This window comes from Sorghum bicolor, chromosome 9 (genome assembly GCF_000003195.3).
Source record: "Sorghum bicolor cultivar BTx623 chromosome 9, Sorghum_bicolor_NCBIv3, whole genome shotgun sequence".
Taxonomy (NCBI): domain Eukaryota; kingdom Viridiplantae; phylum Streptophyta; class Magnoliopsida; order Poales; family Poaceae; genus Sorghum; species Sorghum bicolor.
Genome location: NC_012878.2, coordinates 59,262,980 through 59,275,685, shown reverse-complemented (window position 1 = coordinate 59,275,685; position 12,706 = coordinate 59,262,980). Strand labels below are relative to the sequence as shown.

The 12,706-nt window shown below is 48.8% G+C and overlaps 2 protein-coding genes across 3 annotated transcripts; one reads left to right on the top strand and one right to left on the bottom strand.

The window, feature by feature from the left end:
* LOC110430365 (nucleoside diphosphate kinase 3-like) lies at nucleotides 2,517-7,311 on the top strand. Its single transcript, XM_021447992.1, has 7 exons — nucleotides 2,517-2,787; nucleotides 2,883-3,023; nucleotides 3,235-3,272; nucleotides 3,619-3,669; nucleotides 6,409-6,576; nucleotides 6,662-6,774; nucleotides 6,893-7,311. The coding sequence occupies exons 1-7, from the start codon at nucleotides 2,691-2,693 to the stop codon at nucleotides 7,014-7,016; spliced, it is 732 nt and encodes a 243-aa protein (XP_021303667.1). The 5' UTR covers nucleotides 2,517-2,690; the 3' UTR covers nucleotides 7,017-7,311.
* LOC8065341 lies at nucleotides 7,842-11,725 on the bottom strand. 2 transcript variants are annotated; one of them, XM_021447988.1, is made up of 4 exons: nucleotides 11,057-11,725; nucleotides 9,036-9,581; nucleotides 8,366-8,530; nucleotides 7,842-8,269 (listed from the first exon to the last, which is right to left on the bottom strand). In XM_021447988.1, the coding sequence occupies exons 1-4, from the start codon at nucleotides 11,225-11,227 to the stop codon at nucleotides 8,174-8,176; spliced, it is 978 nt and encodes a 325-aa protein (XP_021303663.1). In that variant the 5' UTR covers nucleotides 11,228-11,725; the 3' UTR covers nucleotides 7,842-8,173. The 2 variants fall into 2 exon arrangements, with proteins under 2 accessions (XP_021303663.1, XP_021303664.1); XM_021447989.1 differs by lacking the exon at nucleotides 11,057-11,725 and adding an exon at nucleotides 9,798-10,267 and having other exon boundaries at nucleotides 7,864-8,269.

Below are 12,706 nucleotides of genomic sequence, written 5' to 3'. Positions count from 1 at the left end.
GTTGCTGCCGATTTGGCTCCGAAAGCACCTCTGCAATTTACCGTTTGTTAGCTCACATTCTTTAGGTTGATATTTTTTTCGAGGACTGCCCCACGTGACTCAACTATGCCGAGATGAACAAACAGGAAGCCTAGGAGGTGACATGGCAATGACGTGGACCAGCAGGGGTGGGGTGGTACGACCATGCGGGAAACTGCTTAGGATTATTAGGGTAAATTGAGATGTAGCAGAAGGAACTAAGACTTTGTTTAGTTTCAAAATTTTTCGTAAAATGAGCATTGTAGTACTTTCGTTTATATTTGATAAATATTGTCTAATCATAGACTAACTAGGCTCAAAAGATTTATCTCACAAATTACAGACAAACTGTGTAATTAGTTATTATTTTTATCTATAGTTATGCTCCATGCATGTGCCACAAGATTTGATGTGACACGGAATCTTAAAAATTTTGCAATTTTTTTGAAAACTTTTTTTGACAACATATATATATATATATATATATATTAAAGCAAACGAAATACAAGGAGGTTCTCAAAGGGAAACCTTGATACAACCAGGTCCTGAGACCAGAAATAAAGACAACAGCGTCGACTAGGGCGTCGAGGAAGACTTGCATGCCAGCGAGGGGAATACGCAGAGGCGTCCAGGACGCGTGCACTCAGATGGATTGACCGCGCAATGCGATAGTTGAAGGGGAATCGGGTTAGCCATCGAGGAAGACATGATCCGGCAACCAAAAGATGATGTTGTTGACGTTGTCGGAGGTAAAAGAAGCTTGAACCGAAATTCCAGATGGAGGCATCATCGTCGATCCAACACCGAAGAAGTAGCTGTCTAATTGGAACAAAGGTAACAAGGACCACACACACTATGCATGCACTAATAAGAAGGGGACTAGAGAGCCGAGAGTCTCTATTCGAATGAAGACCTATAGCCATGCAAGTGAGATACGAAAGTAATAAATAAAGAAAAATAAAAACATAAACTAGGAAGGAGAAAAGATGGAGATGCACACATAAGGATGTGGTCTGAGTTGGGAACCATATCGCGTAGCAAGCAGACCGCATCACTAGCGGGGTCTCATCTCACAGGCAGTGGGTCCCACTTGTAAGGACGCGGGCCCCATAGCTAGTTGAGGACGGCGGACGAGATCTAGATCTCGAGATGGAGACCAGCGCGATGGAAACGAGTGTGCAGGCTTCGACGGTGGAGACGGGTTGTCTGAAGGCGGAGACGGAGCGGGTGTCTTCACTTGGGAGTAAGGGGAGGGCGCGGAGGAGCTCGTCGGGGTGGAGGACGACGGCGCTGGCGGGGACGCAGCGGTGGTCGCGGGAGACGGGGTCGACGATGGGGGCGACGATGCGGGGGGTGGTGGGGATGGCGTGGACGGCGTAGGCGTGGGCGGGATGAGCTCCTTCGGCGGCGGCGCGGACGGGGTCACGGACGGCGGTGAAGTCTCGTTGGCCGGCTTCTTCTCCATCTTTCTCCAAGGCTTTATTTGGCTAGAGGATCTTACAAGGAGAAGGAAGAGAGGAGTAGGAGATGAAGGGAGGGGGCCGGCCCACCTATCCTGCCGCCGGCGAGGACGCCGAGGAGGACAGGGGACCGACGGCGGCGGAGGGAGGAAGAGGCTGCTGGGAGAGGATAAGGTGAAACACGCACTCGACGTTATCCGCAGAAACGCGAATAATTTATAACACATGGGTTTTGAGAACTAAGGCCTTTACTTCCACCCCAATACAAAAAATTTCAAGATTCTCCGCCACATCAAATCTTTATACGCATGCATGGAGTATTAAATATAGACGAAAATAAAAACTAATTGCACAGTTTAGTCGGAATTGACGAGACGAATCTTTTGAGCCTAGTTAGTCCATAGTTGAACAATAATTAGCATAAACAAACGAAAATGCTACCGTGTTTTTAATTCACACCGCCTAAAGGGCCTAAAGAGGTCGATGAAGGCGGTTAGGGTCAAGCCACGCATCGCCGGAGCCGACGACCGCTCGGGTTGAGTGCGAAGGAAACTTTTCTTTTGATAGATATAAATATTTGTGCACTAAAATGAAACCCTTTGCCTTAAAATATTGCATTCGTCCGTGAAAAGTCGAGGTAGGAGCATGCCATGTTCTTATTTGTTTAATTAAAAATAATTGTAAAGGTGACGAATGATACCCTGTACTTTAGAGTTGTTGGGTTCCTTTGCTTTGCTTTGCTTTGCTTGCGGTGTGCTTATCTTTGCTGGAGTGTGCTAGACAAGGCGGCATGCATGGCGCCATGGCGGGAGGAGGAAACCGTGCGGAGGATGCATATTCATCCATTCCATGCGATGCGAGAGTGGAGAACCTGTTCGTCGGCGTACAATGCGGCTCTGACCGATCGATCACGGGTGCGTCAGTGGAAAATGACCATGCAATGCATGTGCGATGGGCGATTCCTGATTCCGATCGAGGGAGGGAGGGAGGGAAAGGGAGGGCACGAGGGTGCGGTCGGGCACTCGGGCATGGCATCGCATCGCATCGCATCGCGTGCTTTTCCTGCCGCAGCGGCTAACGCGTGGCCACGCCATCCCTCATTAAATTGGGGGAGTGGGACTGATAGCTGCAGCACCCAGCGCCCATCCATCCATCCATCCATCAGCGACAAGTCCAGCCCCCTTGCCGCCGCCTCGCCAAATCCACCACACCATGAGCGCCGCCGCCTCCAAGAAGCTCTTCCAGGCCGCCAGGTCCCTCATCCTCTCCGCTTCTCAGCGCTCCTCCGCCGCCGCCGTCCTCGCCGCCGGTATGTATACTACACTAACTCTTCAGCGGGACGGGAGATGTGGTGATTGGTTTTATTAAAAAAAAAAATCCGTCTTTCTTTGATGTGATGTGCAGAGGGCCGCACCGCCGCGCTCGCCACGCTCACCAACTTCGGCAGGAAGGCCCTCCCCACCGCCTACTACTCCTACCACAGGCAGGGATCCCACCACGCTGCGTCGGGATGGGGAGCCATCGCCGCCGCAGTCCCGGCTGCAGGTTCGTATCGTACATACTATACCCGTCGCGTCGATCCTGCCGATATTCCGATTCGACCCCACCCGATCCCATCACTCTGATCTAGCAGTAATCGCTCTTATCTAACACCCATCGCTCTGATCCCATAGAGAATGCTTGCCTGTTGAAATGAATGAATTAAACCCTGTTGCCATTCGCACACTGATTTCCTGTCTGTCCTCTCCCGATGCAGTTTACATGCTCCAGGACCAGGAGGCTCATGCTGCAGAGGTACCCTACCCTGATTCTCTCCTCTTCTCGTCTCTTCTTTTTTTTTCCCCATCGCATTCTGGCGGATCCGTGTGGTCCAATAATACCGGAGCAATGGCCACCCCCTTTTCTCTCTAAAATCACCGCTTCACCAATCACCATGCTGCCTCCCCTATATGTCAGGCAGGAGGGTAGGCCAACTCAAACTGATTGAGTGGGCTCCCATGTGATTTGTCATCTAATTACAGAATGCCCCACCGTTTCCATCTCCAGTTGACATGACCGTGGATGAGTGATGTCATGTGATCTATTTAAGTTTTTTCCCCCTTTTCTCAAGCTCACTAACACTCATCTGCTGTGATTCCAGATGGAGCGCACCTTCATTGCCATCAAGCCCGACGGCGTCCAAAGAGGCCTGGTCAGTACTAGCAACTCTCATAACACCATAGATTCTTTTATTCAGATGCAGTTCTGGATCCTAATAACCAGTATGCATGTATGTTGCCACAATTGGTAGGTACACACTTTCTTTCTTTACAACTTTTGAGGCCTTGTGCTCTGTCCTGGTCCTGTCCTGTCCTTGGCCATATAATAATAATAATGATTATTATTATTATTTGTAGTTTCTTGAGATGCAATTCAGGATCCTAGTAACCTAATCCCTATGTTTAACACAGTGAGTGCATAGCAAAAGCTATGCATCTAGAAAAGCCAAAACGACCTATAATTTGGAATGGAGGGAGTAGTAGCTTCATACTGCTTTTCATATACTTTTTTTCGAAAACGTGCCGAAGGCTCGTATTGCTTTAAGGAGAAAAAGTTCAAGAACACTCCTGGGGTAACCGTGAGCGAGATGCACCGGGTTACAACAGGTCACACAAACACAAATCACCGGCTTGAACGGTGCAGCTGTAGGAAAAAACTAAGCACAAACTAAATGGCGCTACAGAAGAAGAACGCGAGGTGTCCGCTACGCGAGCACCGCGAAAAGCGGCGCGAGCTTGCTGTAGCCGGCCAAGATGCAGGCCTCGGCCTCGTTCCGAATTCGAAGCAGCACCTGGGAGGTCGATTCGTGAATTCCGTCGAAGGTTCTGCGGTTTCGTTCCTTCCAAAGTTCCCAAGACACCAGCAAAACCATGCCGTCAAAGCCACGCCGAAGAGCCGTGGGCAGGGGCGAAGCCACCTCAAAACTAACCCTGGTGCACACTCTACAAACATAAAGGAATGTATAAAATTTGAAAGAAAATACATGGAAAATTTAAGGCAGGTATTAACAAACTATTATTTTACCATGGTGCACGTGCACCAGGGAAAGCCAACGTGGCTTCGCCCCTGGCCGTGGGCACCGACGGCCTTGCCTGGAGCCACCAGAGACTGACACGCGCGGCTGGGCCGGGCGCAAGCTGCTGCATGTTAGCTCTCTGAAGGATGCAGAACCAAACTTCTCTGGTGAAGACGCAGGAGGAGAGCAGGTGATCGACCGTCTCCTCAGCTTGGCCGCACAGGGCGCAGTCCGCGTTGGACGGGAGACCGTGGCGCATCCTCCTCGCTGCCGTCCAGAGCCTGCCGCGAAGCGCCAACCAAAAGAAGAACCTGACCTTGGGGGGGGGGGGGGGCTGGCGCAACCCAGACCTCCCGGGCACCAGCAAGCTCCGTGGATCCAAAGAAGAAGGCGCGGTACGCCGAGGCCGCGGAGTATACCCCATCTGCTGTCCACTTCCAAATGAACTGGTCGGGCACGCCTGGGTGGAGCACGACGGACAGACAGACCTCACAAACGGCGGCGAACTCAGAGATGACGGCCATGGTGCGCGCGCCGGTGATGTCGCACCTCCAACGGCCGTTCAGTAACGCGTCACGGACCGAACGCCCCCTCCGGCGCGAGCCGACAGCACGGAAGAGGGCTGGGGCTTGAAGACAGATAGGGCCGTTCGGTAGCCAGTTGTCTGTCCAGAACCGAGCACGAGTTCCATCACCGATGACCACCCACACGGACGCCGAAAACATGGCCTCAGAAACTGCGTCCAGCTTGAACGGCAATTCCGCCCAGGGCGCAGAAGGGTCGGAGCGCCGTAACCATTCCCAACGCAGGCGCAACGCCACGCCGAGGGGGGAGAGGTCGGGCAAGCCGAGCCCCCCCAAATCCTTGGGCATACAGACTGCCGACCACGCGACCTTGCACTTCCCTCCCGAGACCGTGTTCGCCCCGGCCCAGATGAAGGCCTGGCGTTGTCTGTCGATTTCCTTGATGGCCCAAGCGAAAGAGCACAGCAGATAGAAGTGTGAACCGGGATGGCCGAAAGGGTAGACTTAGCCAGAGTGGCCCGACCCATGGGAGTCATTAGGTTGCCCTTCCAGGTGGGGATCCTGGCGGCAACCTTGTCGAGGATGAGCTGCTCGTGTTCGCGGCTCAGCCTGGAGGTTGAGAGGGGCGCGCCCAGGTAGGGGATCGGGAAAGGTTTGACACGACAAGGGAACACCTGAAGAATGTCCGCGATCATGGCGTCATCGCAGCGGATCGGCGTGATACTGCACTTGTCGACGTTTGTGGCCAAACCCGAGGCCCCTTCGAAGGCCTCCAGGATTTGCCTCATGCAGGTGTGCTGCCACAATAGGTAGGTACACATAAATTTTTTTTTTATTTTACAATTTTGAGGCCTTGTGCTCTTTTCTGTTCTTTTCTTGGCTATAGGGAGTGTACTCTGCATGTTCTGTATACTCTGTTTTTCTGTTCTTTTCTTGGCTATATATATGTAAATCAACACACTGCTGCTTTCAACACGCGTCACCTCAAGATCCTCATTAGCAACTAAAACCATGTGGATACATAGGACAAAAGCCTGCATACATATTATGTAAAGAGAAATATGTCCCTATCTATTTAGCTCTTCCTATTCCTAAAGGGCTGGGCCTTTCTCCTGATTTCACTGGTATCAAAAGTGGGTTCTCTAGTGCAATACATTGCTTGGTTTAACACACCAAACAAAATACATGCAGGCTGACATGTGAATCATTTCAGTTATTCAGCCCATCACACATTTTCTCTGTTTAGTCTTGTTCCTGTACATTTGTGATGGCATTAATAGGACTGATTTTATCTCTCTCTCTCTCTCTCTCTCTCCCCCCCCCCCCCCGCGCGAAAAAAAAAACGTTTCAGATTTCTGAGATTGTGAACCGATTTGAGAGAAAAGGCTACAAGCTTGTTGCCATCAAGCTGATTGTTCCATCCAAAGAATTCGCTCAGAAGCACTACCATGATCTCAAGGAAAGGCCTTTCTTCAACGGGTTGTGTGACTTTCTCAGCTCTGGCCCTGTACTTGCAATGGTAACATCCGTCATTTCCCTACAGAAATTGTGCTTACATTGACAAAAGGTGAATTGTGCATAAGTTGGTGGTACAATGTCTGTAGGTTTGGGAAGGAGAGGGTGTCATCAAGTATGGGAGAAAACTAATTGGTGCCACAGACCCACAGAAATCTGAACCAGGAACCATCAGGGGTGATCTTGCCGTTGTTGTTGGAAGGTATGCTTTCATTTTCTTTTAAATGTACTCTTTAGTTTTGCATTTCTTTGATAGCATCATGCAAGCACAAGTTTGGATTCCTTTGTATTCACATGCTACCACGTGTTGTGAACACTAGAAACATCATTCATGGAAGTGATGGCCCGGAGACAGCAAAGGATGAGATCGCTTTATGGTTTGAACCCAAGGAGCTGGTCTCTTATACCAGCAATGAGGAGAAGTGGATCTATGGGGTGAATTAACCGGCGAGTCTTTTTTTTTTTGCTCTTTTTTGCTCAATTTTCACATAATTGCCTGACAGACCAAGGCAGGATGTAATAAAGTCGCTACCGTCACTTTTTGGTTGGATTGTGATTGTGACCTTCTGGTGCAGTAAGGCACAAGGAAGGTGAGGAAAGGAATATACCGTGAAATATAGAGCGTGCACTGAGTAGTCGTGATGTTCAAATCAAACTATATATCACCTTCACTGGAGTCATGTAATCCAAGATGGCGATGTAGATGTTTCTTTGGAATTATTTCTACATATCCCTACCATGATGATGGCCCACCGTCTGTTTTTGCTCTTGTTTTTGGGTGGGAGGGTAGATATTATTCTGGAGTTATGGGATTTTTTGACAACAGAGTTATGGGATTAGACATTATTTGTGAATCTATTATACAAATCCCAGCCACCATGATGGCTCACTTCTATTTTTGCTCTTGTTTTTGGGTGAAAGGGTAGATATTATTATGGAGCTATGGGATTAGACATGTGGTGAGACTTTGGATCTATTCTACAAATCACTACCATCATGGTAGCTTACGGGCTTTCTGCTCTTGTTTTGGGGTGAGGGTACATAATATTATTATTCTGGAGCTATGGGATTAGACATTATTTCTGGTGAGACTTTGATGGACAGAATACCATCATGAGCATCGAAACCATATTCATTTGTCGTACCCAAGTCGGTTTTCCCTTTCCTTGGTGGTTGGAATCTCCGTTCCTTTCACCACCCCTGGGTATGCGAGCAATATTCAGTGTCTTCTAGCCTGGATGTTCATGGCTAGCTCGAGGAGTGCAATGCTAAGAGCCAGATTCAGATGAGATATATAATAACATGCCAAGCAAGAGGGGAGCTGAGTTTTATTGCCATGCCTTTGTACAGGGGCTAGACTACCACTTTCAGCTCTTCACTCCCTTGCACCAAAGGACCGGATATTATTACACAGGGGAAATAGAATAGAACGCAGCCCGAGTGAAACAGAAGAGGTCAATTGAACAGCTAAATGAATTCCGACGGGCTACGCGGTGCCTCTCCACCTCCATCGCAGAAGGCGGAGCGCCTAGAAGCTTCTAGAAGCCAAAGCTCCATGAAGCTCGCTCTCGACTGGATTCCTTTCATGTTTTTGCCACCATCTAAACGCTTGGTTTCAGCAGGTCGCATTCTTCGATCTTGGCAAACCTCCCTCGCACTCTTGGCTGGCTGTCTGCTAGAGCCTTCCTGCAAGCATACTGCAAAGGAAAATGTTCTATCTGTTACCATCTGGGCCGTGCACTCATCAGGCTAAAGCCTAGAAGCTGGATTTTTACAGTGGCTGAGAAGAATACCTTGATCTTCCTGCCAAAATTCCGCTTGATCTTCTTCTTCCTATACCTGGAAAGCTTTTGCTTCCTTTCTTCAGTCTTGAGGTCACTGATGGTTACAAGCCTCTCACAAGACGTTTGAGCATTTGCTGCGTGCGCCGCTGGTCGAGGCGTGTTGGCTCCAAGGTTCTGTCAAAAATGGAAATGTTAAGTGCCTAGCAAATTGCTGCTGCACAAGCATCTACCAGATATAGATGTTCTATCTGCACATTCCTTCAACACAGAATCGCGACAACACATGTACTGAGGTGATGGAACCGTACCAATATCTTGCACACAAAAGTAGGTTGAAAGAAAACAGAATACTGTGCAGAACAGGAAAGCTTGGACAGCTAAAGTAATGACCTAGAAAAAAAAACTAAAAAAAGGTTGCTTTGGGCAGATATAGTAACATGCCAGATGGGTGTCATAGCTTGGACGGACTTTGAGCAAAGCATTGCTGTAAGCATGGCCAGGGCAATGGAAAAGGCAATGCTTTTTGGTTTTGGTTTGCTTCTCAACGATTCTTTTCTCAACAGCTGTGTTACAGAAAAGACTTTTATGCTGTAAGTGCGTTCTTTTCCTCATAACGAGGATAACTACTTCCTTGTTAGAATATAAAATAGTACAGGAGAAAAGGAGATGCTTATCAAACCTGAATGTCTCCTTCACTGTAAGCTCTCCTCATCCCAAATGCTGCCTCAAAGTCCAGCCCTTGGAAATCTAGAAAGTTTGGCCTGACAGGTCCATTCATCCAATCTGCTGAGTTGAGGCATCCAGAACTAACACTTTTCTGGAGCGAGCATTCAGGAATGGATTGCTTCTCTTTCTCCATGGCCGGGAGTTGGGTCTGTATAAGAACTTGTTCAGCTTGGCTTGGGATTTCTTCAACTTGCAGCATAGGAATCTTAACATCCATAAGTTCAGAAATTGTCTCTTCGATTGCAGACTTCTCCATGAGTTCCTTCTCGCACTCATATAACACTTCACTCAGGAGAGGGTCATTTGGGATGGTGCCGATGCCTGCATCCTTGATAGTTTGATCCATGGCACTTTCATTGCCAGTCATCATTGAAAACGCAGCTGCGACAGGATCAAGGCTGAGCAGCGGTTCCTCGATGATGGCTTCTGGAGCTTTGAACAGGTCCCCTTCTCCTCCGAGGTCATATTCTGATACCATGGATGGCTGTACCAAGCTCCCCTGTCCAGTAACAAAACAGAGATGAGAACAATTTCCAATGGGCTAGAAGATGATAAACACCATAGTAATTAGAAGCATAGCGGTATATGAATGAAATCCGATGAGTTGGAAAGGACGATATGTCTAAATAAAATGTTAGTAGGATGAACAGAGAATGAAATAATCTTGCTAAGATGCTAGTATCTGGTAATAATAAAATATTTTGTGGTAGATCACCATTGCCAATGCTTTGTTTAGTTTGGTTTTGTCTTGTCTGTATTGACCTGCTGTGTGAAGTTGCAGTGATAGACAAGTTCTTTGAGGGGTAGGAGTAGGACGTGTAGAAGAGAGATATAGTATTAGCAAGTATCGGCTGACGCACATGGCAATCAACTACTGTAATTAAAAGTCCCCATCGTGCTCTGGGAGCATATACTAGTGTGGTCGGCCATATTAGCAGTAAAGAAAAAAAATTGAAATCCAGGGCAAAAACTGAAGTGAATGCTGAACCAATTCGGCCCCTCTTATAGAAGAGGGGACACTACAATTCGGCCCCTCTTATAGAAGAGGGGACACTAAATATCTGAAACCGTGTGGCCTTTGTGTGACTTGGAAGATGTGAAGGTCAGAAGGAGAAGATTCAAAACAGAAAGCACCCCGAAAAAGTTGCAGCCAACACGAGTGATTCTTATTCAGAAATAATCTATTAGTTTTATAGAAGGAAGAAATAAATAAAAAGATAAATAACTAAACCACAGGCGTCATATACTTGCATGGGATCTTTCGTTTAGCAATTTTTTTGGAAGCAAAAGCATACGAAAATTCAGAACCAGAAAGGCAGCAACAAATATTATAGCTAGCAGTGTTGTAATTGACCACTTGCTTTTCTATTTACACAAGAAATGGAAGATTGTTTAATTTATTTGGGAAGAAGGCTTTCCATCAGGTGATCATGCAGAAGACAAGTCATGCTTAATTTGTGAATAAAAAAGAAAAGAAAAAAGAAAGGATGGCTGAAGCTGCTATTGCAAATAAAGCCATGGATCGAAGAGAGAATCCAACTAACAAAGGGTTGTTAAGTTGTTTCTTATATAGTATTATTACCCTTACCAAGTAAGCACATGCATATAATTATATATAGTACATGATGAGTATCAAGCAGAGTGGGGAGTGGGGGCAAAAAAGAAAGGAAAGCCACATTTTTTTTTTCTTTCCGATTGTGGGGAGACGGCGGCGGCGCAAAAACAGGTAGCAATTTGTGCATCCAGAGACGAGGAGAAATTTGTTAATCTGCTGTTATTTGGGAATTCCTGGAAACAGCAGAGAGATCCCTAGTAATAATTCCACGAAACAGAGCAAGAGAACCCTAGTTTATCTGTGGGGGGGGAAGCAGGAAAGGCGGGGACTGATGGAGCAAGAAAGAAAACAGCAGCAGTTTTGGGTGCATGAAGCGATCGAGATTGCAATCAAGAAAGAGGCAGGGAGTAGTTGCTCACCAGGTGGGCGGAGGCGGCGGCGAAGGCGTCGTGGTCCATGGCGGGCATGGTTAGCGCTGGCACGGGCGCGGAGGAGAAGGCGTAGTCGAAGGGCGGCGGTGGCTGGGGCTGCGAGGAAGCGAGGGCGGGGGAGTAGGCGGCGGCGAAGCCGAACCCGGCGTCGGCGTACATGGTGGCTGGCTGGGTGCTTCAATTCGGCGTGTGCGGTGAGCGGTTTGGCTGGCTGGCTGGCTGTGTCTGTGTCTGTGTCTAGGGGAGGGGAGAGGGGAGTCGGCAGCAGTGAGATCTTAGCTGTAGTAGAGTAGTATGTTGAGGTGAGGTGAGAGTTCACCGCGTGAGGTTGTTTGTCCTGTCCTGTGGTGGTGGTGGTGGTTGTGGTGCTGGCTGTGGCGGCGGTCTCGTTTGTTAGAGGAGGAGCAGCAGCAGCAGCAGCGGGAGGGTTGGTTTTGGTTGGCGGCGTTGGTCTGTGTTTTTACCTCCTCTCGTCGACTGATCGAGCAGCTCGCAGAGGCGGAGGCGGAGGCGCACTTCCCTGGTGGGTGGGTGGTGGTGGTACAGTAACATGCATATGCCTGCCACTGCCACTGACGATCGCACGCAACGCAACGCACCCCACACCCCCACACTAGGAGTACGCTCGTGATGGAGGCCGCCGGCTGGGCCGTGGGGGTTTATGGCCACCCGCTTTATAGCCAGCCGCAGCAGCATCAGCGCACGCAGGACGGCAGGAGGAAGACGAAACCAACAAACGGGGAAAGGACAAAAAGGGAGAGGAGAGAATGGGACAAAAGCGTGGTGGGCCCCGGACATCGCCGTCGCGGACCCCCACCAACAGTAACTCTACCACGAACTGCACACTGCTAGCAAAGGCAAAGGCAAAGGCAAAGGCTGCTGTCCCATGTCTGTCTCCTTCCTTCCTTCCTCCCTTGCCTTTGCTCCTCTGCCTCGCTTGGTGGGTGGTGTGGTGTGGACGGCCGCACGCAGAGGCAGAGGCAGACGCAGACGCAGCTGCACTGCACCTCTCGCTCCGCCGATGCACACCATGCCAAGGCCGACTACGAGTGTCCCCACCACCACCACCACTCCACCAATTCATCTTTCATCAGTCACCACTCACCACCAGTTTGCCTCCATCTCCTCGAGCCAGCCAGTAAAAATCTCTTGTTTTTATTCCGACTCCTTCCTTCAGCTTCAGTTAACCCCCCCCCCCCCCCCCCCCCCCAACTCGTTCCTAGCTAACAAACAGATCATAGATGAAAGGAAATTAACTTGTTACTACTACTAGCAACTCACTGCATATGCCTTCATTTCCTGTGGGACAGTAAACTGAACCGTAAATGTTCACCACCACCAGCAGGCAGCAGCAACTGAACCGTAAATGTTCCATTTAGGACAACAATATCATGTTGCTAACAACAGCGCCCATTTGTCTTTTACCAAATCACCGGATCCATGCATCTTTGCATTTGCAGGCTACTCCATCTCCAATCATATATCACCCACCATTCGACACATGCCCACGCCATCAAACACATCCATTCCCGGTCCCGCCGTCTGCCTTTTATTTTTCTCTCACGATAAATCAGCAGATAATATTTTCTACCACGATTTTTTAGCCAAACAAACTGTGCTACATACATTAACATATTA